The sequence below is a fragment of the Myotis myotis genome, unplaced genomic scaffold (assembly GCF_014108235.1).
Source record: "Myotis myotis isolate mMyoMyo1 unplaced genomic scaffold, mMyoMyo1.p scaffold_m19_p_11, whole genome shotgun sequence".
Classification (NCBI taxonomy): domain Eukaryota; kingdom Metazoa; phylum Chordata; class Mammalia; order Chiroptera; family Vespertilionidae; genus Myotis; species Myotis myotis.
In genome coordinates this window covers 38,602,648-38,629,836 of record NW_023416315.1, presented here as the reverse complement: position 1 = coordinate 38,629,836, position 27,189 = coordinate 38,602,648, and the positions used below count along the sequence as shown (strand labels likewise).

At 40.2% G+C, this 27,189-nt stretch overlaps 1 protein-coding gene across 2 annotated transcripts; it reads right to left on the bottom strand.

The window, feature by feature from the left end:
- Nucleotides 1–339: 339 nt before the first annotated feature.
- FAM133B (family with sequence similarity 133 member B) lies at nt 340–25,381 on the bottom strand. 2 transcript variants are annotated; one of them, XM_036328191.1, is made up of 12 exons: nt 25,160–25,381; nt 22,735–22,835; nt 18,880–18,977; nt 17,000–17,078; nt 16,292–16,366; nt 15,622–15,654; nt 15,147–15,209; nt 14,619–14,711; nt 12,862–12,912; nt 5,847–5,939; nt 4,087–4,134; nt 340–1,938 (listed from the first exon to the last, which is right to left on the bottom strand). In XM_036328191.1, exons 1-12 carry the CDS (start codon nt 25,374–25,376, stop codon nt 1,852–1,854), a joined length of 1,038 nt encoding a protein of 345 aa, XP_036184084.1. In that variant the 5' UTR covers nt 25,377–25,381; the 3' UTR covers nt 340–1,851. The 2 variants fall into 2 exon arrangements, with proteins under 2 accessions (XP_036184084.1, XP_036184085.1); XM_036328192.1 differs by lacking the exon at nt 22,735–22,835 and having other exon boundaries at nt 25,160–25,306.
- Nucleotides 25,382–27,189: the final 1,808 nt, after the last annotated feature.

Here is a 27,189-nt window from a genome sequence, read left to right as displayed (position 1 = left end):
ATCATATACTGGACCAGTCTGCAAAGGTACACCTTTAAGTTCATAGTAAAACTGATCATCAAACAACTCGATAAACTTATCTTTTAGTATTTTCATAACAATTCTGAGAAACTTCCTTTTGGGTACAAAATATCCCTCAAATTTGCTGTATACTCAAGAGCATATAGATATCTTTTATTAGGTAACAGTATGAAGCTTTACGCCTAAACTTTAAGGAAACTAACCAAGGAACATGTTGTTTTTTCAGCTAAAAACTTGGAGATATGTCTTATCCTCCTACCACTTAACACCTAGCAGTGTTTCTTAATCATTTTAACTTTACTTGTGACTCAAAGGAAGCTGATAGAACAAGGCTATTTTTAAGTAAAATAGCTATTTATTCAGCCTCTTGTCATGCCAAAATGTTTTGTGCATATACCACTGTAATTAGCACACAGGCAAAATTATACATCAAATTATATTTCATATTACCCGATTATATAAAAATGTAAAGTGAAAATGACTTTATCAGTTCCTTTTAACATAACTAGTAAACAATTCAGCAGGAGTTACGAGGCACAAAATCTTAGTAAAATGACACAGAAAGAGCAATAATGTAATTCTCACTTAAGTTTAACTTGTCATATTTTTTATGAATATACAAAGACAAACTTTTAAAACATTATATTTACTAAGATTCTGGCAAGAGCTTTATGTAACAAGACACAGCATTACCAGGCCTGCCACTCAACTTGTATATGGTAAGTCTCAGCTTCAATATGAAGCTGTTACACACAAAACCAACCAAACCAAATCTAAATTCTGCTTTTCACATGCTAATATTTTGGCAAGAATGCCATTAAATGCAGTAAGGAATTAAAGATAGCAAGAATAAAAAGTTGATAAAAGCTAAACTTTACAGCCTAACCAAAATTCATACAAAAAATAGCTATCACTGGTTACATAAAATATTCCTGACTGGTTAAAACTTAACAGTATAAAACATGCATTTTAGAATCTTTAGCTATCAAGTTCAAAAAGTACCAGTGTGTATTGGAAATGACTCCTTCCCAAAGCCAAAGTGTAGTCAAAATTAATCCAAATGTTACAATACATTCTAATAATAAAAATCATTCAGTATTATTGAAGTGGAGGTAAATTCCAGAGCTTCTGGGGCTTTCTCGTGCTGCAAAAGGCTGCTTCTCTGATTCACTCAAAGCAGCATATGACAGACCAAGGATGTTACTAAGCTCAGTAAAGCGCAAGACTGCCATACCCAGCTCTATCCTCCTCATGAAGCATGGCTACTGTGTCCGCAAAAATAGGATGTGTGAGGATAAAAGGCACGCTATTCTGCTAGCTAAAGAAATAGCAAACCACCCCCCACCCTTAAAAGCTCCTTCCCCAAGTAAATAAAAGTATACAAGGGGAAAACATTAAAATACACTTATCTACAGAGTAAGGATTTTAAAATATCAATGTAATCCCTACTTCAAAAACATTAACTAGAGTCATCTGGTCATTTCTGTTTATACCTTAATGATGTATCCAGACTCAATGTCTGTTGATTTATCATTAGATACTTCTAGTCAAAAATATTAACTTTATTCCCAAATATCAACCACTAGTACAACTGCAGTGCATTATCTCCCAGAGTTATTAAGCAATGGAAGAGAACAAAGACAGATGTTCAAGGAGCAGGCAACTCTTATGGCCCTTTCACACAGCGGCATGTGAGTGGCTACCTAACAATCCAGGAATAATTCTAGAAACAACAAAGGTCATGCATTTTAGTAAATATGCCATTATTTTCACAGTTGAGATCTCCTCAGACATTGCACTTTCTTTATAAGGGAATCCTGATTTTGCCTTTCATGGTGAGTCAGGACTTGAACTAGCAGCCTTCTTTTTCTTTTTCTTACTGTGTTTCTTATGCTTCTTTTTCTTCTTTGTCTTTTCCTGTAGAGATAGTTTCATGTTAGACATTTCTACATGAAAATATGCAAATTAAAAACAACTTTACCATGGTACTTCTGAGCTAATGTACATTTATTTCAACAATCCACACAATCAAGTAAGCTACTCAAAACATTTCTTGAAAAGTCTCAATAACCAATATCATGATGAAGAGTGCTTGGCGATTTCCAAAAGGATAAGGAAAAACTTTTAAATCATTAGCACATTAATGTAGATTTAATCAAAATTTCCCATAGAAAATAACATGGTACCAATTGCTTTATTTCATTTATTTACTTTCTAAAGGTAAAGTAATTGTAGTTACTGCAAAGAAATCCCCACACCACAGCAAAATAATGGTTTTTGCAAAATCATAGTTTTCAAAGCACATATCTATTAAATCTTCCATTTTTAAGTAAATAGAAACAAATATTATGTACTGCTTAGACCAGTGATGGAGAACCTATGACACGCTTGTCAGAGGTGACACACGAACTCATTTTTTTGGTTGATTTTTCTTTGTTAAATGGCATTTAAATATATAAAATAAATATCAAAAATATAAATCTTTGTTTTATTATGGTTGCAAATACCAAAAAATTTCTATATGTGACACGGCACCAGAGTCAAGTTAGGGTTTTTCAAAATGCTGACATGTTGAGCTCAAAAGGTTCGCCATCACTGGCTTAGACTGAGAGCACTTGAATTAAGTTAACTAACTGGTACAAAATATATTGATGGATAGTTGAAAAGTCTTTTTTTTAAAAATTCTTTATTGATTCAAGTATTATATGTCTCCTTTTTCCCCCATTGACCTCTCCCTGGCCACTCCCACCCCCCAGCACATGAGTTGAAAAGTCTTATTTAGCTTACTAAGACAGATGCTTGACTGTTTGAGGAAAATGCCACTGAAGCCTTGTAAAAGCAGTCAAATTGTCATTGGATAGAGGGAATTAGAATTTTGCTGAACTCAGATTTTCATGACTGACTGCTTCAGATACAGAAGAGAAAGCGGAACTTTTAGGAACAGATACTGGAAAGATGGCATCAAATGATAGATTATTTGTTTCAGGAGAAGAAAATAAAAAGCAAGAGGAGAGACAAAGAAGCATAGTAAAAGCAAAGCTTCCCACTCATTTCCTTATCTATTAAACTTTCCATAATCCTCCCCTCTCTCTCACAGACCTCTAATACTTTGTGGACCTAAGCTAACTTTCATCATTCTTTTCATTACAAGCCAAGTATACAGGGACAAAGAGTCCAAAATCTTGTGTTTGGGCTTTTAAAAAAGTAAGTTTTGGCCTTGGTCAGGTGGCTCAGTTGGTTGAGACATCAGCCTATACACCAGAATGTTAATTCTGAATCACACATTACCAAATGAACCTTCTTATCAGAGAAGGACCCCAACCTTAAGAGCTAGGGAAATTATGGGAGTTACCCTCAAATCTAAAAATGATGTTGTTCTCATTTTTATTTCACCTCTCCCTAAAAAAATGCCTTTAAAGGCCAAGGTCCACACTTAGTATACTGAGTGCCCCAGATTACTTTGCTGACAGGGTCCACATTTCTCTCTGATATCTGTATTCACTTTCTCTAGGTGGGTCGACTTCTCATTCGATTACTGCTTCTGTTTTCCTTATTCTCCTCCTCCTCCTCCTTTCTCCTTTCCTACTTCTCAATCTGCATAACAGCAGAGCTGGCTTTAGAAATGATCACAAGAATAATCTTTATTACTGAATCATTTATGTTGTCGTATTCCAGCTTATTACTCACTGCAGTTTGTGCTTAGAGGGGCCTTTTCTGTTATTACCAGGGTTGGTTGATCTGGAAGTAACTTCTATTGCAGATAGAGGGAATCACCATACCTTAATATCATATTTCATACCACACCTTCAGAAAGTCAAACAAAAGTTTGAGCTTACATTTATAACAAAATACTAAAACAGAAACAGAACATGCTTGGCATGAGGGTTTTCTTTCCTTTCCCTGAACCAACTTAATTTTCTCCAACCCATTAAGTGAAGCTGCTGAACACCACAATAAATATTTATTTGGTCCTAGTAAATGCAATCATGCTTTACCCATGACTCAATTTATATTAAATAAAAACAGCTATACTGTTGTCAATGTAAAAACGTAAGTGATACTTGCTGTTGTTTTTTCTCTGTCTTCACTGCTTTTCTTCTTTTTTGCCCGTACCTAAAAAGTTTAAGTTTTTGTGTAGAAAAGAAGACAAATATGTAACTTGTACTCATGGCATTTCTTTTTCATTCCCTAATATACCTTGCATCTTTAAAATGTGTATGTCAAAAACATTTGACAACCAAATGATATCTTAAATGCCTTGTTTAACCTCAAACCCATTAGATCACAATGAGGATTAAATAAAAAACATTTTTTAAAGAGGGGGAAATTAAGATCTCAAATCTCTAAAGGGCTTCTTTTATATTCCCTTTCAGCACCTAAAAACAACAGTGAGGTGCAATGGATAAAAAATATGAGCACTGAAATAAATAAAACAGACCAAGCTCTGTATCCTACCTCTGCCATGTATTACCCTCAATGTCATCATCTGTAAAATGGAAATTATATCCACCCTCAGGGGAAGTGCCTATAATAAAGTGGGGATTTCTCTAACTCTATGGTGTTCAATAAATAATAGCTATACACATAATGTATGCAGTATAAACCAATTAATCAAAATCCTTTTAAGTAAGAATTATCACTCCATGAATATTTTATTTTAATCTTTTAAAGTATGGTACACTGAATACAGATAAAATTCCAAGTTGCTAAAGCTTGCATGTATTTAATGTTACATCCAAATGTAATGTATTTTATGTATTAAGGTAAGTGCTCTAGAGAGCACTCAGGAAAATTGTTATCGTTTGTTATCTTGTCATAACAACGACGGGAATGGAGGCAGCTGTGTTGCATCTACATTTAACCAGGCCAACACAGATGATGCTGTCACACAATGTCCAGGACAGCCCTAACAGGACTGCCGAATAGCCTGCTAGACACTCATGTAATGAACCTATTTATAACAGAGAAGTTAAATTTACTGCACTATGAACACAAAGTACTTTGTACAGGGTTTTCAGATACACTCAACCATCTACATATTGAAATGTAATTTAATAAACACTATGGATTATTATTTTCTTGTATTTCTTCTATTTCTGTTAGGGGACAGTAATGTAAAAATGTGTAGGTTTTATATATATAAATATACATTTATGTAAAAGCTACAAATTTCATTTCAGAAAAGCATTACAAAATACTGCTACAAAATGAGAGCAATAGGCCCTATTTTACAAACGAGAAAGCCAATTCTGAGAAATACTTTTAGGAAGATAACTTACAGACCTAAAACTAAAAATGGACTATAATTCTAAGAGAGTACAAAATTTAAGACAGGGATATTAGAGCTGAAAATGACTGTATAGATGACCTCATCCTATTCCTTTAATCTATAGATAGAAAAACTGAGATCAGGTAAACATTTCTGCTCCACCTCATTACCTTTCTACTCCCTAAATAGCAGATCCAACAAAAACAAGGAAATGCCAGGTTTCAATCTGCTTTACACCATACAGCATCTTTCATGTAATTAAAAATATAGCATAATAAAAATAAAATATTAGAAGAATAAAAATAACATACATATCTCAGATTGGAAAGGAATCTGAGAATATGGTTAATTGTAAAAATAATAGTAATATAATTATCTTATGGAAAAATGCAAAACTTATTCTGAAATGGAACAACTTCTTTTTCTTTTTCATGGTACATCAAACTAGAAAAGTAAATTAAATACTTATGAAGTATTTTGTTTTTCAGTTAATATTAAATCAAATCAATAACTAGACATTTTATAGTGAAGAAAATAGATTTGATCATATACTTACCTCCTCAATATAATCTGACTCTGACAAAGACTCAGATGATAAAGGTTTATCTTCAGGATACATCTTTCTCTTTTTGCTGAGTCCCTTAATGTCCTAGTAAACAAAAAAATACATGGACCTTGACTCAAAAAGACATATTATTATTCCATGAAAATTTTATTTCTAAGTTCTAGTAACATTTCTTCCGATTATCATAAAATGATAATCCATTTTCATTTTAGAGATGTCTAAAAGTGACCAGGAATCAGTCTTTAAATCCAATGAAGTAATGCTTTTATTAAAAACCTAAAAAGAAATAACTATATATCCACTTAGATATAACATCCTCCTTATTTTCTTTAACTATATACGACAGAATTTTACAAAGTCATAAGGAACTATATAAACGGTACAAGATTTGGGTCCCTTGTATTCTAATTCCTTTGTTTCTACCCAAAGTTGTATCACACCGGCCTGATCCAGACAGTGCTGTAGAGAAGAAAAATCAATGGGTAATTATTTGCAATGATCTGAAAGAATCTGTACACAGTAATTCCTTTAGTGCATTAAGTATTAAATTCACATTAAAAAAAAATCTTTGTCTCTAAATATTTTTTTTTTAAATATATTTCATTGATTTTTTACAGAGAGGAAGGGAGAGGGATAGAGAGTTAGAAACATCGATGAGCGAGAAACATCGATCAGCTGCCTCCTGCACACTCCCTACTGGGGATGTGCCCGCAGCCAAGGTACATGCCCTTGACCGGAATCGAACCTGGGACCCTTCAGTCCGCAGGCCGACGCTCTATCCACTGAGCCAAACCGGTTAGGGCTCTAAATATTTTTAATGTTGAAAAAATGCATAGCTGGGGAAGGAGAGGGTCTCAGAGTGGAGGAGAACTCAGGACTTAAATATATATTTTAAGAAATGAAAAGTGTTAGGATTTACTAAAGCTTCAAAGTGGACATGCTGGTTACCATTTTATTATTTTTCCATATACTTTTTCTGTATGTCTCAAGTAGTTTCTAACAATAAAAACAACAGAACCACACAATGAAAAATGCTCACCCCTAATCTTAATTAAAAAATTATAAAAATAATATAAAACTTTATGCAGCATGAACCCAATTTTGAAGATATAAACAAAAAATTCATGTAGAAAATAAACTAACAGTGATGATCTTATGTATTAGATTACAGGTGATTAACAGGTTTATTATTTTGGTAGAAATAATAAATGCTCACTGTAAGAAAATTCACCTAAATCCCACTACCTAAACCATTAGGATTTTTGTAAACATCCTCCTATGTGTATATTTACAAGTTTACACAAATACTTGCTGTTTGGAACCCGCTCTTCTCACCCAATAGTATCTTTCCATGCCAACTACATCGTCATTTATGGCAGCCTTTGACATTCACTGAAAGTATATGCCACAATTTACTTAACCAATCTCCTTCTGGAGGGCAGCCATATGGGTTCTTTGCTATTAAAAACAAAGTTGAAATACAGTGAAGGGTACTTAAATGTAAAATCTTGATCTAACAATAATGACTAAGGCAAAGACCAAAGTAGCCTTCACCCAAATGATTTTCTCAATCTCCCACAACCCCACATTGTTTATTTCATTTTTTGAGTCACACTTTACCATAAAGCCTCTTTTATCATATTAATGTCAGATTGTTGGATTACATTTCATATTTACTTTTAGAATTACTAAACATATATTTTACCAATTTTTGTTTGTGAAGTGTTCTTTAATACCGAAGGTCACTAAGTTTCTGAATGATGTATTATTACTTTTTCTTAAGTCTGTTCATTATATTTAAACTTTGTTCATGGTTTATTTTTTTGTGATCTTTTTTGCCACTGAGAATTAGAATTATATGGTCACAAGTTTTTTGAGGCACAGTCTTTCCCTATCCCAATATTATATTCATCATGTCTTTCTCCAATAATATTTTCATAATTTAAAACTGGCTTATCTGAAATTTATTTGGCCTTAATGAGTGCCCAGCTTTATATTTCCCAAATGGCAAGTCATTTTGTCCCAAAAAAAACCCATCTTTATCATATATTAAATTCCACAAACACTTAAAAATTTTAACCTGAACTTTATACTGTTCCATTTTTTCTTTTTCTTTTCTGGTACCATACAACATTGTTTTAATCAAAGCATTTAAAATGTTTTAACATGTAGTAGGAAATGTCACACCCAGGAACATTTATTAAATCTTCATCTGCATCTCAGAACAGATTTATAGTTTTCTTCAAATAAGTCCTGTTCAATTCTTCCATTATGTTTTCTAATTGGACATCATATTGTACGTTCACAACAATTTAAACTAAATATGGGGCTAAAAACAATGATTGATATATATATGATTTATAATTACAACCTATCCCTTACAACAGAAAACCTAAACAAGATTAAGAGACGTAAAAGATGATAATTATGTGTATAAAAGAGTAATATTTAACTCTTATCAATCAGAAAGATCAAAAACAACCCAACAACAACAACAAAAAAATGGGCAAAGACTAAACAGGCAATTCATAACTCACAGAAAATGAAATCTGAATGGCTAATAAGCAAATGAAAAGGCTCAACCTTCCATACCAGTGATTTTCAACCTTTTTCATCTCATGGTACACACAAGCTAATTAATAAAATTCTGCGGCACACAAAAAATATACTTTTTGCCAATCTGACAAAAAGATAGGTACAATTTTTATTCATTCACACTGGACAGCTATTGTTGTGTTGACTGTTGTCATCTTTTCATTCGACAATCTAAGGAAAAAGAGTGCCCCTGACTAAATAGTCAAGTATTGCATTTTAAAAATTCCTGCAGCACACTGGTTGAAAAGTGCTGATTTATACGCATCAAACTAACAAAGAGGAAAGCCTCCCAGTGTTGACAAGTATGTATGGAACAAAAATACTATCATATGCTACTAGCAGGAATGCAAATTAGTAATAAGCACTTTGGTGAGCAAAAGGTAGACAAGTTAAATGTGTGTACATCCTAGCACTGAGAAATCCTAGTCCCAAGTATGTATCAGAATATTAACAATAACTTGTGGAAAAAGAAAAATGGATACAAAAATAGCCACTGAAGCACTGTTTGCATTACTGAAAAATGAAAACAATCTAGATGTCCACAATCAGAATGGAGCAATAAACTGTGGCAAATTAATAGAATGGAATACTTTAAGCAAAAGCAACAAACTTGAGAGTATCAACAAGGATAAATGTCAACAGCAATGTTGAGTGAAAAATACAAGTTTCAGAAGGAAACACAATGATACCATTTTGAAAATAAAAAATACTCTACACTATTTATGAATATATGTAACCAAAGTGTATAAATGTGGAAGGAAGGATGCATACTAATTCAGAAATAGCTGCCTCTAAAGAAGGAGAAAGTGTCTGGTACTTTTTTCCCCTCTGGTAACTATCAGTCTGTTGTCTGTATCTATGGGTTTGTTTCGTTTGTTTGCTGCTTTTTGTTTTATACCCCACATAGGACATATACATTTTTTTAAAACACGAAAGTAATCACTTTTTCTATAATGGTTTTTAAAATGAGAAATCAATGTTGAATCACTATTAACCATATGGTTTCTTTTGGCCAGTTACATTACAAATTATATTAATACACTTCTTATCTTTGAATTCTTATAATTAACCCAACTTGGCCACAAGTTTCTTCTTTTAGTATCTTAGTAAATTTTTATTTGCAAATTGATATGAAAGCACTCCTAGGTATATACCCAAGATCAATGAAAACATTATGGCCACACAGAAACTTGTATACATATGTTCACAGCAGCATTATTCATCTTAGCCAAAAGGTAGAAACAATTCAAGTATCTACTAATAGATGAATGGATAAATATATTGTGGTATATACATACAATGGAATGTTATTAATCCATAAAAAGGAACAAAGTACTGATATACGTGCTACCACTTAGATGAACCTCAAAAATATTACACGAAAGGAAAGAAGTCAGACAGGAAAGGTTACATATTGTATGATTGCTTTTATGATATAACCAGAATATGCAAATCCAAAGACATAGGAAGCAGATTAGAGGTTATGTGGTTATGTTGCTTTTGCTTATAATATTCTACTTTATAGGTTCTTTTCAAAGGGGTGATGAAAAAGTTTTAAAACTAGATTGAGGTAGATGTTGCACAGCATTGTACATACACTAAGCACCATCAAACTGTAATTTTAAGATGAGTAATAGAAAATTATGTGAATTTCACCTCAATTTTTAAAAATTATATAAAAACACAGTAAAATACAGTGGCACTCGTTCACAGTTTTCTTTCATTTAGTAATTGCTTTCCTTAGGCTTTATCCTATCTAATAAAAGAGAAACATGCAAATTGACCATACCCCTGAATGCTTCCCACTGGCTAATCAGCAGGATATGCAAATTAACTGCCAACCATGATGGTGGCCGGCAGCCAGGCAGCTGAAGTGAACAGGAGGCTTACTTGCTCCAGTGATGGAGGAAGCCAAGGTTCCCGGCCTGCAGCAGCCCAGTTCTGAGCTCCGGATGCAACAATGTTGCAATTATAGAAGCTAAACAAGCTCCAGATAGCTGCTTTCAGCCAGCAGTGGGCTCAGAGCTTAGAGCGGCAGTGATGGCAACAGAGTTTCAATTATAGAAGCTAAACAAAGCCCAGATATCTGCTTTCAGCAGCCGAGGCCTCAAGCTGGAGCCGGCCTCAGCGCTAAAGCCGCCTCTCAGCTCCAGTGACAGCCATAAAAAGCAAATAAATCCCAGAATAAAAAAAAAAAAGAAAAAGAAAAAAAGGAGAGGCTGGGAGCTTCAGTCACCCGCCACCCTGAAAACGGCCCGCAGCCCCTCATCCAGACTGGCCAGGCACCCCAGTGGGGACCCCCACCCTAAAGGGGGTGCGGGCAGCCTAAAAACAGCCATCAGCCCATCATCCAGGCTGGCCAGGTACCCAAGCGGGACCCCCACCTGTGCACCAGGCCTCTATCCTATACTACAGGCAGGTCGGGACAGCGCGAGCTGCCATCTGGGCCCCATGTGCAGCCCTGGGCAGCAGGGCATAAGCCCCCGCCCTCAACCGGGACCCCTATGTGCCACCTGAGCCCCCAGCTGGGAGCCCCGTGCCGCCTAAGCCCCACACTGCTAAGCCCTGCCCCCAGCTGGGACCCTATGACTACTGGAGAGCAGGAAAGTGCCGCTGGGCCCTGGGTCGCTGTGGTGATCCGGCCATCGGTAAGTAGAAAAGTGCAGCCTGTAGGCAGCCCCCAGCTGCGCCTGATCAGGGAGCGGGAAAGCCCGGCCTGCGGGCAGCCCCCAGCTGGGCCTGCTCCCCGGTCGCCATGGAGACCTAGAAGTGGGAAAGTCCGGCCTGTGGGCAGCCCCCAGCTGGGCCTGCTCCCCCGTCACCATGGCGATCCTGGAGCAGGAAAGCCCGGCTTGCAAGCAGCACCCCCATCCTGGCCATAGCTCAAGGGAGAGTACAACATGCAGTGGAGGCCAGGAGCCTGAGAGATTAACACAGAGGGGCTCCTGCTCCAAGCCCCCATGATGTGGCTGGGGGCAGGCCCCCAGCACACACACACACACACACACACACATACACACACAATGCCTGCTCTGAGCCTCCAATGTGGCTGGGGGCAGACCCCCAGTGGGGACACACACACACACACACACACACACACACACACACACACGGCAGCTGCTTCGACCCTACGTGGCGTGGCTGGGGGCAGGCCCCAGCAGACACACACACACACAGAATGCCTGCTCCGAGCCTCTGCTGCCAGACTGTGGCCATCAGTAGGACATCCACTGACGGCTCCCAGACTGTGAGAGGGGCAGGCTGGGCTGAAGGAACCCCCACCCCCCAGTGCACGAATTTCGTGCACCGGGCCTCTAGTCCTATATAATAAAAGCCTAATATGCTAAGTGTCTGGTCGACCGGTCGGCCATTCAACCAATCAAAGCGTAATATGCTAATGATATGCTAAGGCTTCTCAACTGCTTGCTATGACATGCAATGACCACCAGGGGGCAGGCAGTCAACCGGTTGACCAGTCACTATGATATGTACTGACCACCAGGGGGCTAACACTCCAACCAGTAGGTTAGCTTGCTGCTGGGGTCCAGCTGATCAAGACTGAGCAAGATGAGCTGGACATGCCCTGGAGCCCTCCCGCATCTCTCCCCAGCCCCAATTGTGCACCGTGGGGTCCCTCGGCCTGGCCTGAGCCCTCTCGCAATCCAAGACCCCTTGGGGGAGCCAGTTTCAGCCCAATCCCACAGGGGGAGCACCACTCAGCCAGGAGCCAGGCTCACGGCTGGCAAGCGCAGTGGCGATGGCAAGAGCCTCTTCCGCCTCCGCAGCAGTGCTAAGGATGTCCGAGGGGAAGTGGGCCTAAACCGTCAGTCGGACATCCCCCAAGGGCTCTAAGACTGCAAGAGGGCACAGGCTGGGCTGAGGGGACCCCCACTACCCTGCTGAGTGCACAAATTTCATGCACCGGGCCTCTAGTTTTTAATAATCAGAACAAGATTTTAAAATGTAAATCAGAAACATGCATAGGGATAAATTCATAATTAATTATAGTTAAATCACAAGTGAAGATAAAATATCTGCTTACAGTAGTAAAATTCTTTTTCAAAACTTATCTATGGTATACTCAATTTGAAACAGAAGTCCATGTTCTTTAATTAAAGGGGCCTCTTTTAAAATGACTTGAAGGAACAAAGGAAATGTTTAATCTCCATTACTTAAAATTTGTAATCTGAGATAATCCATTAATCTACACAAATTCAAGCTTTCTTCAGGAATACTCTTCTATCTTCTAATCAATAATGAAACCAATAAATAATTTCCTTAAATCAGTATGAAATGCCATAAAAGCCAAAAAAAAAAATCTCAAGTTAAAAAGGGGAACACATTATTGTTTATTCCTTTAAATGAAGTATTGTATGATAGATTACTTAAGGCAATGTAAAATTATAATTACCTTTTCTTTCTCACTTGCATCCTTTGACTTCTTTTTCTTTTTTAAACTATCCTAAACAAACAAATATTTTATCAATTTTAAATGTAAAAGATACAGCATAATAGCATAAAGATAAAAATACCAAAAAGGTGATTGGTTCTATAACTGAAAAAAGTTTACTTCAATACCAGAATTTTATTTTAAAAATATAGAAGAAATGTGTTGTGTATATATGTGATTGTAAAGAAATAGGCTTCTTCATGTATCTGTCCGTGTATCAAATCTATGTACACCAAAAATGACATACTGTCTGTGCAAACCACATGGTGTATTTTACTATAAGACTTTACGTCATTGCCTAATTTTGCCTGAGGTGGTCTTATGCACAGGTGTTCTAATTCACTGTGTGCTCAGACATTTCCCAATTTGATTTCCCTACTCTCCTTATAAGGAGGGGAGGTAAGAATTTTTGCTTTTGAATCCCTCAGTTCCAGTTATTAATAATCTCCCTGAGCCTTTCTTATCCATAAAGCGGGATAACAAATATCTACTTCATAGAGTTGTTGAGAGAATTGAGTTAACATGTCAAGAGCTTAGAACTATGAATAACATGTAATAGGCATTTAATACATGTTAGCTATCAATATCATTAGTCTGGCTCTTTTGCTTTAGAAGACAGAGGAAAAAAACCCAACATTTGCTGAATACTTATTAGACACCAGGCATTTGTCAGAAGAAATATCACTAGGGAAGTAGCTATCTGCCACAAAACAAAACAGTTGCTGCTTCTCCTGGGAGCCTGGGACACTGTCCAATGTGGTCCATGGATACCCCTGTATCAGCATCACAGAGGACATCTGTCAAAATGTAGACTTTTAAGACTAATCAGATTTACTCAGACTCTGAAAATGAGGCCCAGGAAACTACATTTTTATTGCAATGGGCACGTTTTTCTTATGACCACTAATGTTTGAGAGCATATTTGTTAGACAATTCTGGTTAGTACAGAGCAGACTTAGGTTCAGTAGAAAAGACACTAGACCAGATAATAGAACACATATTCAAGTTCTAATACTACCTGTATAAATTTAAGCAAGACATTTTTTTCTCTGAACAATGACTTTTTTTTAAAGCTTTTCTCATTGATTTTTTTTTTTGAGAGAGAGGGAAAGGGAGAGGAAGAGATAAAACATCGATGATAGACCAGCTGCCTCCCACACGCCGCCTTACTGGGGATCGAGCCCGAAACACAGGCATGTGACCTGAGTGGGAATCAACTCAGCAACCTCTTGGTGCCTGGGATGATGCTCAACCAATTGAGCCACGTCAGCTGGGCTCAACTTTGACTTTTCATGAAAACTAGAGGCCCGATGCATGAAATTTATGCAAGAGTAGGTCTTCTTTCCCCTGGCTGCCAGTACCGGCTTTCCTCTGGCAACCGGGACCCAGGCTTCCCTCTGGCCATTGGCAGGCACCCAGGACCCGGGCTTCCCTTGCAGTCTCTGCTTCATCAGGTCTAATTAGCATATTACCTTTTATTATTATAGATGGGAAAAATAATGCCTGCCAGGCTTATCATAAAGCTATCATGGATGTGTTGAGAGAGAAACATATGTATGAAGATATTTACAGAACAATTAAATGCCATATGTAAGGTATTAAGTGGCACAGAACATCTCAATTTTAAACTGAGAGCAATTTAAGATAGGAAGAACTAAAAGAAAAACCTAATTACATGTCTTCACTGTCCAATATGGTACTAATTTAAGTAATTTTACCTTACTGTCTGATTCAGTCTCTGACATGGAGCTTTCAGAAGATTTATGTGAACGGTTCTTCTTTTTCTTTTTCCTTTTTCCTTGTTTCTTATCCTATATAAAACATTTTTAGAAATATTTGCTTTCTGTTTTAAAAATATAATAGATGTATTTTAGTAATATTAAATCTTTATCAATATACAAAAGTTAATGAAAGGATCGGCTTTAAAGATATGCTTTACTTAATATTTAAAATGTAACATATCATTTCCTTGTTTTATAAAAAGTCAAGTGATTTGAGTCACACATAATTCCTAGCATCTAGTCAAATACCATTTTACATTTTTCAAATCCATTTCTTCTACTCATATTTTTAAATGAACAAGACAAATTCAAAATCTATAAAACATATACATCAATATTTACATCAGTGCTCTCAGAGATAATAAAACCTGTAAGTAAACATTTTTAACTGACATTTCATAATGTGTTTCCTTTGTCATTAAATAAATTACAGATATTTCATGGATCATCATAGGCAAACCTTACCTCATCTTCAGAATCTGAAGAACTGCTGGAAGAATCAGAGCTTGATGAAGAAGAAGATGAATACTTGACCAAGCACAAAACAATTAAAGCTTGTGAGATGCAGGAATCTTTTTCTTTTACTAAGTCTCTCAAATACTTAACTAAATCAACCTAGTGTCAGAAAAACAGATGCCATCTTCATAAGACTTAAGTATTAAAATGTCAAATTTCCTCACAGAAAAGGCTCAACAAAGTAACACATATAGCAATGGTGGTCAATTTCCCCTCTTTAATAGCAATACAGGAGTTACTAGGTTATAAGGAGGTTGGCACCTGTCTTTTATATCAGAAATAGAACAAAACCACCCATAACAATCAAAAGACCTCCAGGCTCTTTGACTCATCTAGAGTTAGCATACAGCCTATATAAATTATTCTTACTTTTTTCGTAGGCTTTTAATTATAGTATTTAGAAAAATGGAAAAGTTTTGCTCACCCTACCAGATTTCTTCTTTTCTTTTTTCTTTCTCTATAAGAAAACAAAAGTACAAGCCTAAATAAGCTAATGTGAACTTTCAAATGTATCTATAAATATAAAAGCCTAATATGCTAAGTGTCCAACGGGGTCAACCGTTCAGTCGACCACTCACTATGATGTGCACTGACCACCAGGGGGCAGACGCTCCAACCGGTAGGTTAGCTTACTGCTGGGGTCCAGCCGATTGGGACTGGGTAAGATGGGCAGGATACACTCTGGAGACCTCCCGCAATCCCTTCCTGGTCTCTAAAATATTTCTTCTAATGAATTTCCTTTCAATGTGCACGAATTTGTGCACTGGGCCTCTAGTCCAGTGATGGCGAACCTTTTGAGCTCGGAGTGTCAGCATCTTGAAAAACCCTAACTTAACTCTGGTGCCGTGTCACATATAGAAATTTTTTGATATTTGCAACCATAGTAAAACAAAGATTTATATTTTTGATATTTATTTTATATATTTAAATGCCATTTAACAAAGAAAAATCAACCAAAAAAATGAGTTCGCGTGTCACCTCTGACACGCGTTTCATAGGTTCGCCATCACTGCTCTAGTCTATTAATAATGGTATATAGCAGTATTATGGAAACCCAACTGTGAAATTAAGGATAGCAGTAAACATGGTCTTACCTGTCTTTTTTTGGATGAGCTCTCACTTCCACTTAATAATTTCTCCCTGTGTTTTTCTAGTTCTTTCTTCCAGTTCTGCAAAAAGGTTATAAACACCATCAGAGGGCATCTATCCCCTTACAATACATCTAATATGTAAGACAGCCACTGTTTCCTTTCTCAATCCTCTCACCCATCCAGCCTCTAATTACAAAAGATACTCCAGGTGCCAGAATCCTCTATTCTAACACCAAACAAGCCTTTGCCAGTTGTTTTTAAAGAGGACATTAAGAGATGGGAATTCTCCACTGTATATTGAGACTAGGTATTACTGAGGCTAGGATTTTTTTTTTCTAACAAAGATGGTTAGATTTTTTTCCAAACAGTAAAAATTAAATTAATCTATACTGTGGCTGAAATGCTGATACGTGTTTGTAATCAAAGCAAGCAAATATCACCATGGAAATCTCAGGATAAGATGTGGATAAGGGAGAGAAGGGGCAGAACCTAACATTTAGAAAACTTCAAGATTTAAATCACTGTAAGATGATTTTCCTCTCTTTCTTAACGCAGTCATACATTTATACACAAACCTGTACTCAATAAAACAAAAACACCTATGAAATACAGAGCCCCCTTAACCTAAAGAGGTAGGCCAAAACCCTTCATTTATTAAAAAGTTATTTCATTCTTCTTACATTAGCCTGTTTTTTTTTTAAAGGTACAAACCTCATTCATTTTTTCTTCAAATTCAGCCAATGCCTTGGAGCCTTTCTTTTTCTTTTCTAGTTGTTCTTTCACTTCTTCCCTTAAAAAATAGAATATAAAAATGTTTTTAAGCAATTCAAATTAGGGATGGATGCTTATAAATAAAACAAAATTTCATAAAGTTACCTTAGTATCCTAACTTATAAACCTCCATTCCAGTGTTGATGCACTTCGAATTTGTGTTCACATCCTTGTGAATCAATTATCATAATAAAGCCTAACAGATAACACTAATCACTCCTTTTCTAAACATGGATTATAAAAGTTTAATACAGAAGAGATTTGAGTACTACATGTTACAGGCACTGTTTTAAATATATTTTCCTTCAATCCTCACAACAATCCTGTGAGAAAAAGTATTCTTTTACTTCAAGATGAATTAAATTATTGTAGCTGCAATCTGGGGCAGCTTAGAAATCTGCCTAGTGTCACAAAGCTATTGTAGTTTCAGCATTAGAGTGAGCTAAGGTCTATTTGACTGAAACATTACCTTCTATTAGTAAATCATCCATCTTATAATGTACCTCAACATGTGCAGAAAAGAGAGCACAGCACACCTGACTGCTTATTTGTAGAAAGGCCTGCTTATACAACTGGCTCTGGCTGGTGTCTAGGAACTTGGATTTTAGGTGGGTCCTTACCATTCCCTGGTAAGAGTGGTTTACTGTGCCCGTTTGTACAAACTTTATAGTTTAGGCTGAACACCTGCATTCCTTCTGGGAGTCTGGAGTTTTGGCACCTGATAGGCAGAGGCTGCCAGTTCTCAACTAAAACCCTGGGCACACAGACTCCCCATGACCTCCCTTGGTTGGCAACATCTCACATGTGTTATCACAACTCTTGCTACGGTAATTCACACACGTCCTGTGAACTGCACAAGAGAGGAAGCCTTGGAAGCCTGCACCGTCTCCCTCAGACTTCACCCCCGTGCCTTTTCCCTCTGCTGACTGTGGCTGGTATCCTCACTGCAATAAATCTTACCCACAAGGACAACTATCTGTGAGTCCTAGCGAATTACTCGACCTTGGAGTTTTCTTGGGGACCTCTGACACACGTTATACTTGATGGAGCACAATCCTCTTTAAATTCATTCTTTCCCCCCAGTTTTAAAGACAAAATATATTTTGTTTTGGGATCATTTATTTTCCAGTATGCTGCAATTAGTCAATAATAGCACTCATGAATTCTGTAAGAGATGGACATGCTTACTTCCTGTTTAAGTCAAAGGAAGGATTCCCTTATATATGTAAGCACAACTTTCAACTACAGTTGCCCAGCTTCCAGAGGCACTTAGGAGTCTAAACTGATAACTCTCAAGCTTGTCATGTGTCACCTCAAGAATATGATATTTAATAATAAGGAAGACACTAAAAATAGTAAGGCCAGTGCTATGAATGTTATTTACAAAAGATTAGTGCCACTCAACCAGGGCAAAAAACATCAATTTAAAGCAAAAATCTTACAATGGGAAAAGCCAGCAGATAAAACTAGAAACAAGGCCTAACATTATCCTAACGCCTAGTTACACATCAATGAAGGATGAGATTACTCAAATTTATCATTTTAAAAAGAACACTGCAAGGTTTAAGTTCATTTTTCGGGAATAGAGAAGAGATTGGTGTGAAAAGATTATCTGGTAGTGTGTTAGCTATTTTGGGTGGTGGGTTCTCAAATGTTTGCTTTACACTCATGCATGTGTTTCATACATTTAAAAAACACATATCAAATATTACTTCAAAATTACATATCTGGCAGTTGCTTGGCAATCAATAAAAGTTATAACAATAACTGCTTAAACATATATGAACATTTCGTAAATAGGTAAATTATTTCACAAATACCATGTAGGCCTTGGTCGATTCAGATAATCTTGGATTGTTGGCCCTGAAGACTGGACTGGACCCCTTGATCTGGCCATTGCTATTGGGTTCATATAGGCCTTGAGGAAAGAACAAAAATTTACTTCATTAAAATAACCATTAAAAATACAAAAGCTCACTTAATTTTTAAAAAAATGTTTTTATTGATTTTAGAGGGAGAGGGAGAGGGAGAGGGAGAAGGAGAGGGAGAGGGAGAGGGAGAGAGGAAAACAATTATGTGAGAAATTGGCAGTCTCGTACATTCCCCCTACTGGGGATTGAGCCTGCAACTCAGGTATGTGCCCTGATGGGGAATCCATCAAGCAACCTTTCAGTTGATGGGACGACACTCAACCACCTGAGCCACAACAGCAGGGCTAGTATTCTGTTTCTTGTTTAAGGCAAGGATTAATGGTATCAAAGCAAATGGTATTTGTTAGTATATAGGTTCTTTGGTTTATCTCTTCTCGTTTCCCCAACTCCACATCGAGGTATGTCAGTCTGTTCCATGCCTCCATGCTTCAGGTCATATTTGTTGGTCAATTCATTTGTTCATTAGATTCTACAAATAAGTGAGATCATGTGATATTTGTCTTTCTCAGTTTGTGCTCTTAATCTTTAAACAATACTTTTACTAGGCACGAGAAAGACTTTTAAAACAAAAAAAGGTAACTGTTTTACAAAGGTAAAGCTTTTTCACTTGTTATACTTCAGTGTGAAAAAGAATACTAACATGAAGGGGGTGGGTGGTTAGGCATTAGTTAAAATAAAGAAATTGTGTGATTTCTTGAAACATCTCACTATCACTCAATTGCTTTAAATGCTTTTACTAATATACTAGAGGCCCGGTGCACAAAAATTTGTGCACTCGGGGGGGCGGGAGGGGGGTCCCTCAGCCCAGCCTGTGCCCTCTCGCAGTCTGGGACCCCTCGGGAGATAACAACCTGCTGGCTTAGGCCTGCTCCTGGGTGGCAGAGGGCAGGCCCAATCCCTAGGTGCAGTCCCTGGTCGGGCTCAGAGCAGGGCTGATTGGGGAGCTGGGGCGCCGGCCCCTGTCATGCACAGAGCAGGGCGGATTGGGAGGTTGTGATGCCACCCTCAGTCACGCTCAGGGTAGGGCCGATTGGGGGGTTGGGGCACCGCCCCCTGTCACATTCAAGGCAGGGTCAATGGGGAGGTTGCGGCGCCACCCCGTCACGCACAGAGCAGGGCCAATCAGGGGGTTGGGGCACTGCCCCCTGTCACTCACAGAGCAGGGCCCATCAGGGGGTTGGGGCTCTGTACCCTGTCACGTACAGAGCAGGGCGGATCAGGGGATTGGGGCGCCGCCACTGTCACACTCAGGGCAGGGCCGATGGGGAGGTTATGGCTCTACCCGGTCACACACAGAGCAGGGCCCGTTGGGGCACCACACCCTGTCACACACAGAGCCGCAGGGCGATCTGGGGGTTGGCAAGCTCCCCCCATCAGGCACAGAGCAGGGCTGATCAGGGGGTTGGGGCACCTTCCCCTGTCACGAACAGAGCAGAGCGGATAGGGAGGTGGTGGCCCCGCCCCCTGTCACACACAGAGCCGCAGGGCGATCAGGGAGTTTGGGCACTGCCCCTGTCATGCTGATCCCGGTGCCAGGAGGCCTCGCAGCTCTGCTGATCCTGGTGCTAGGAGGCATATTACCCTTTTACTATATAGGATAGAGGCCTGGTGCACAGGTGGGGGCCGGTTGGTTTGCCCCGAAGGGTGTCCTGGATCAGGGTGGGGGTCCCCACTGGGGTGCATGGCCAGCCTGGGTGAGGGGATGATGGCTGTTTGCAGCCGGTCAGGGGGTCCTCACTGGGGTGCCTGGCCAGTCTGGGTGAGGGGCTGAGGGCTGTTTTCAGGCTGGCAGGTGATTGAAGCTCCCAACTGCTCCTTTTTTCCTTTTTTTTTTTATTCTGGGCCAGCTTTAGCTCTGGCTCCAGCTCTTAGGCCTCCGCTGCTGAAAGCAGGTATCTGGTTTGTTTGGGTTCTATAATTGAAACACTGTATCAACTCCAGCTCTGAGATCCCGGCTGGCTGAAAGCAGGTTTCTGGGGTTTTGTTTAGCTTCTATATTTGTAACAATGTTTCAAACTGCAAGCTCAGAGGCCGGCAAGGCAGGCGGGGAATGTTGGTTTCCTCCGTCACTGAAGCAAGCAAGACTCATGTTAGCTTCAAGCTGCCTGGCTGCCGGCCGCCATCTTGGCTGGCAGTTAATTTGCATATCACCCTGATTAGCCAATGGGAAGGGTAGCGTATGTACGGCTAATTACCATGTTTCTCTTTTATTAGATAGGATAAGAACTAGAGGCTCACCGAAACCGGTTTGGCTCAGTGGATAGAGCGTCGGCCTGCGGACTGAGGGGTCCCGGGTTCGATTCCAGTCAAGGGCATGTGCCTGGGTTGCGGGCACATCCCCGGTGGGGGATGTGCAGGAGGCGGCTGATCGATGTTTCTCTCTCATCGATGTTTCTGACTATCTCTCTCCCTTTCTCTCTGTAAAAAATCAATAAAATATAAAAAATAAAAAAAAGAAAAGAACTAGAGGCTCAATGCACAAAATTCATACAAGGGGCTCTGCCCTCGCAGCCCTGGCTTCGTTTGGAAGGTCGTTCAGCTGTCTGGTCTAATTTGCATATTACTTTTTTTATTATTATAGACTAGAGGCCCGGTGCACAAAATTCGTGTGTGTGTGTGTGTGTGGGGGGGGGGTCCTCTCAGCCCAGCCATCACCCCTTGGGGGATGTCTGACTGCCAGTTTAGGCTCAATCCCAGGGATCGGGCCTAAACCAGCAGTTGGACATCCCTTTCACAATCCTGGACCACTGGCTCCTAACAGCTCACCTGCCTGCCTGCCTGCCTGATTGCCCCTAACTGCCCCTCATGCTGGCCTGGTCACCCCTTACTGCCCTCCCATGCCAACCTGGTCACCCCTAACTGCACCCCATGCTGGCATGATCGCCCCCAATTGCCCCCCGCCCCCCGCCGGTCTGGTCGCCCCATGCAGCCTTCTGTTCAGTCGTTTGGTTGTCCCTCACTAACCCCCCAGCCGATCTGGCTGCCCCACGCAGCCTGCTGTTTGGTCGTCTGTCCAGTTGTTTCAGTCCTGACGGCCCGTGGCTTTTTATATATTAGGGTTGTGGCTCCAAACTGCTGCATGAGTTTGGGTAAAAGAAAAAAAATCTGTTTTTGAAACTCAGGATGGCAAACTGGGCTCATAGGAATTTAAGTGGGCAGGTTGGAAAGAGCATGTAGTAAAACTAAGGACAAAATGTGCAGAACTGCATTTGTTACTTTAGTTACCTATTTTTATCTAGAGGAGACATCTACTTAGAACAAAGTAACAGAAAAAACACACAAAAACCCATGAAGGAAACTTCTGGAAAACAATGGGCACAAAGAGTGACTGACCATCATGAATTTAAGGGCCATTTATAAATCTCGAGAATTAAAATGTTCAATTAAAACACATACATACACACTCTGTTCAAGAATGCTCAATATCGCCCTAACCGGTTTGGCTCAGTGGATAGAGCGTCGGCCTGTGGACTGAAAGGTCTCAGATTGGATTCCGGTCAAGGGCATGTACTTTGGTTGCAGGCACAGTGCCAGTGGGGGGTGTGCAGGAGGCAGTTGGTCGATGTTTCTCTCTCATCGATGTTTCTAACTCTCTATCCCCTCTCCCTTCCTCTCTGTAAAAAAATCAATAAAATATATTAAAAAATAAAAGAATGCTCAATATCAAAGTCAACCCTGATGTAGCTATGGACTTTGGGTAAAAATGGCGTGTCAATGTCGGTTCATCAATTGTAACAAATATACCTGGAGCAGGATGTTGATAATGGGGGAGGCTGTGTACATGTTGGCACAGGGAGTATATGGAACTCTACTTTCTGCTCCATCTTGCTGTGAACCTAAAACTGCTGTAAAATATAATCCATTAAAATTTTTTTTCCACTGAAATTTAATGGTTTTTTAAAAAGCAATTGTGTCATCTTTAAAACTATAATTTTATCAATGTAAGAAGAAAAATGCCAATATTTTCATTTTGTTTTTTCTTCTTTTTTTCCACTTTATTAAGGTATTACATATGTGTCCTTATTCCCCCATGGCCCCCCCCCCCCCCCCACTCATGCCCTCACCCCCCTGGTGTCTGTGTCCATTGGTTAGGCTTATATGCCTGCATATAAGTCCTTTGGTTGATCTCTCCCCCTTACCCCCACCCTCCCCTACCTCCCCTCTGAGGTTTGATGGTCTGATCAATGCTTCTCTGTCTCTGGATCTGTTTTTGTTCATCAGTTTATATTGTTCATTATATCCCACAAATGAGTGAGATCATGTGATATTTATCTTTCTCTGACTGGCTTATTTCGCTTAGCATAATGCTCTCCAGGTCCATCCATGCTGTTGCAAATGGTTAAGAGTTGCTTCTCATTTTGTTATTTAAATTCAAGAATTATTACTACTGGGCTAAGTATCAGATGATCCAAGCTTTGTTCCCAATTTAAACAGTTCCACCGCCTCCTCCATTACAATGGAACACTGAATTTGACAACCCGCGTCTTTCATGTTTTCACATACCAACAACCTTTGAAGTGCAAACCAAATGTCACCAGAACACTCTGCGCCAAGACACCATGCAGAGAAACAAGCAGAGCCCAGAGTTATCAAAATGCCCTGCGGTAAGTGAAGCTCGCTTGTGAACACGTTCCAAATGCTTTAAAGGAATGCTTCGTACCAACCAACACATATCCCGAGTAAAACAAAACATCCCAGGCCTCCGTATGAACCCGGACCCAAGGCCTGATACATTCTAAACATTCAAGGCCCACGCACATCACAGAGCCCAAACACTCAACACCCCAAGCCTGAAGGATGGTCCAGCAGACACCACTTCCACTCCTGGAGATCCTGGGAAGCGGGAGAAAAGAGCACGCTTCAACCTTGTACTCAACGTTCACTAGGGTTGTTTCTAAGACACCTTGACTTTATGAAGACTACATAAAATTAAACGTTTTGAAGATGGAAAATGTCATCATTTCACAAAAGCAAAGATCATTCAGCACCCCCCGCCCCCCCAAAAACAACCGTGCAAAGGAAATAATCGTTGAGAAAAAGCGAGTTCATTCAATTTAGTACATTCGCTTTCATTTGCATCTATCTTTTTATTTTGGTGCTCAGTGGTCAAAACCCCGGCGTAGGCAAGCCTAGGAACTGTAAGGCTGCCACCCACGTTTACTGCTCATCTGTGTTCACGGCCCATCCGATCGGCGGCATAACCTGGGTTTTCCAAGCCAAGCAACCCAGCAGCCATCTAGAATGCCTTCTTCCCATCCCCACCTGCCAAGAGCACCTACCCTTTTGAATGCCCTCGGAGCCTCAAGCCTCCACCAGATGTCATTTCCTACCCTACTATTTATGCACTTCTTTTTATCTCACCTCCTAGAATAACAACTTCCATGCCAAGCACTTGCCTGGCCGTCCTCCCTTCCGTGGTCTCAACGATAGGTTGAGGGTTATCACTGATGTGTTACAGAAGAGGAAACTGAGGCTCAGAGAGAGGCAGCTGATATTGCGTCACCCAGCTCCCGAGGGACCAAAACCGATATCCCAAAATGTCAACACTCCCAGCCGACTCCAAAGCCAGCTATTTTCACGCCATTCAGTCCTTCCCGGGGCCTCCAGCGCTGGGCGAGGCGGACCCCCAGCCACATGCCTCGACCCCGGGTTTGCAAACGGGAGCGCGCCTGCGCCAGAACCGGGGCGCAGGGACCGCGTAGGAGGCCCCCGCGCCTCCATCCCACCTGGGTGCGCACGAGAGGGGCGCAGAGGTGGGGCGCGAGCCCCCGCGCCTCCACGAACCTCGGACTTATCGGAGAGAACCGGTCTCCCTGAGCTCTTGCAGCTCTAAAAATAAGGGGGGGGAGGGGCACTGCTGGCCCCAGTACTTCAGACAGGGAGCCTGGGAGCACTGGAAAGGCTGCGGCGTGGCTGAGGGTAGTGGAGCAAAGTGGGGGGCGAGAGGGGAGAGGGAAGAGGGAGGGGGCCCCCCGAAGGCGCCAACAGTGAGCTCGGCGCACGCGCGTCCCGAACCAGCGTGGGGGCTGCGGGTGGGGGAGGCTGGGTCTCCAGGCTCCAGGTCCCAGCGCCACAACCGACCCTCAGGCCCGGCCGGGAAGGCTGAGGGATCCCGCTCTTCGGCCGCGGGCCCCACGTCGCCCCATTGTTCTTCCCGCCAGATACTCACCACCCGGTTGTCCCGCTTCCCCATGGTGCTGGGCTGAGCGGACCGTGAGACGCCGAGAGAGACCAGGCCAGCGGAGCGGCCGAAGCGGGCGCTCACGGGACCTTCTGTCGATGCCCCACCCCGCCCAGAGAGCGGCGCCGCGCGGACCGTACGGCCGCGTCTGGCCACAGCGCCACCTGTCGGCGCGGAGGAGAGGCCAGCGCCGGCGGTCACCCATTCCAGTTCTTCACCACCCACCGCGGACAGAGAGTGCAGCAGCCTTCACCAAGACAACTCACCTCCGTTTGGCATTGCATTGTCCAATGCAGGTGTGAGACACTTGAAAGCATGTGCTTTCCTTATAAACTCACACTGGCTTTGGAGGGGTGAAGGAGAGTTGAGAAGTGGCATTACAGGTAACATGAAGGTGGGCAGAATTCCTACGGAGGATCTGATTGGGAAGGACATTCCAAACAGAGGGAACGGCCTGAGTGAAAGGAAAGGTGATGTGGCAGCACAGACCACGTCTGGTAGAGGGGAAACAAGGTTGGAAAGGTACATTGGAGCTAGAGGCCGAGGGCCTTGATTGAAGACATTTTAATTTATTCTGCAGGCAACGCTTTTGAACAAGGGAGTAACATGAGCATTGATGAAGGGCAAAGTTTTAAATAGTGACAATAATACTAATTGACTGGGGGAGGGATTTTCACCCTGAAGAGCATTCAAAGATTTTAACTCAAATGGCATCTTTAACATTAAAGTGGAACTGGGGGTCTTTATCCAAATTTAATAATATAGTTGACTGGTTTTCACATACTTTTCATTGTTGTGTGAGTATCAAAAAATTTTAACAATAGCTAGAGACACAGAAACCCAATCCATAAAGCCAAGTGTCTGTCCTTTGGGTGGGCACATCCCTAGACTGGAGATGGAAGCAGAGCACTTTAATGTTTGAAGACAACAGCTATTTTCATCACCCACTATATTAACCAAGGGAGCAAAAGACAGGAAACAAGTTAAATTCCCATCACAAAGGAACTGGTTAAATAAAGTATGGTACAACCATACAATGACAAACTAGGCATTTAGAAAGTGATGTACAGCTGCATGTGTTGATATGGAAGAATGGCCACTTTACATATTAAGAGAAAGAAGCGCAGAACTCTATATAGAATATGAGCGCATGTGCATTAACAATAGAATATAAATATTGGTTGAACTATATGAAATTGTTGATATTCAGCAATCTCTAACCGATAAGGATGGCAATTTCATATGGTTCAAATTATTACATATATATGCTTGAATATGTCCAGAAATTTTTCTGAAATGTTTACCCAATAAACCTTTAGTGTTGGTTGCTTCATAGTAGTACTAGTGGGTTGAGGGGGACAGGGCATGGGGATTTTTATTTTTCACCATATCTCCTTCTTTTCTGATTTATTTTATTTTATGGAAGATTGTTCAGCTAATCAACTCCCCTTTCTCTGATTCCATACTCACCATGTAACTTCTGGATGCAATTTTACCTACATTGAGAAAAAACATTGACCAGTAAACATGATTATTTTGTGCTCTTGACAGGTATGTTTCTCAGTGTACAAGACATAAAGAGGATTTTTTAAAACCAGGATTTTGAATTATGAAATGCAAGTAATAAACTCCTAGTTCAGTACTATTAATGGAAAAAGGTAGTGGAAGTTACCAAGTAAAATGACTCAGAAGGGAAAATTCCTGATACTCATGAGAGCTTTAAGTGAATCAATGTGCAATAATTTCACTATAATTCTCCCCTTGTTCTATCCCTACTGAGGTGACTCACAAACTATAAAAGTTTTTGGCCTCTTATTTCAGGTTGGCTTTTGTTAGTGTTGAAAGAGAACGCCTTTAATTAAAAAACACATAGCTCTACTGAAGTGTAGTTTACATATAATAAAATTTACCAGTTTAAAATGTACAGTTTGATGAGTTTTGACAAATGTATACAGTCATGTAATCACCACTACAATCAAGATATAGAGCCCTAACCGGTTTGGCTCAGTGGATAGAGC

Excerpts from the sequence above, each read along its gene's own strand:
- FAM133B (XM_036328191.1), bottom strand. The coding sequence starts at position 25,376 with ATGGGTGACCGCCGGCGCTGGCCTCTCCTCCGCGCCGACAGGTGGCGC. Across the intron at positions 16,367-16,999 it reads TTGAAGAAAAAATGAATGAG|AACTGGAAGAAAGAACTAGA; the intron begins GTTTGTACCTTT and ends ACCTTTTTGCAG. Across the intron at positions 4,135-5,846 it reads AGTCAGATTATATTGAGGAG|GTACGGGCAAAAAAGAAGAA; the intron begins GTAAGTATATGA and ends TAAACTTTTTAG.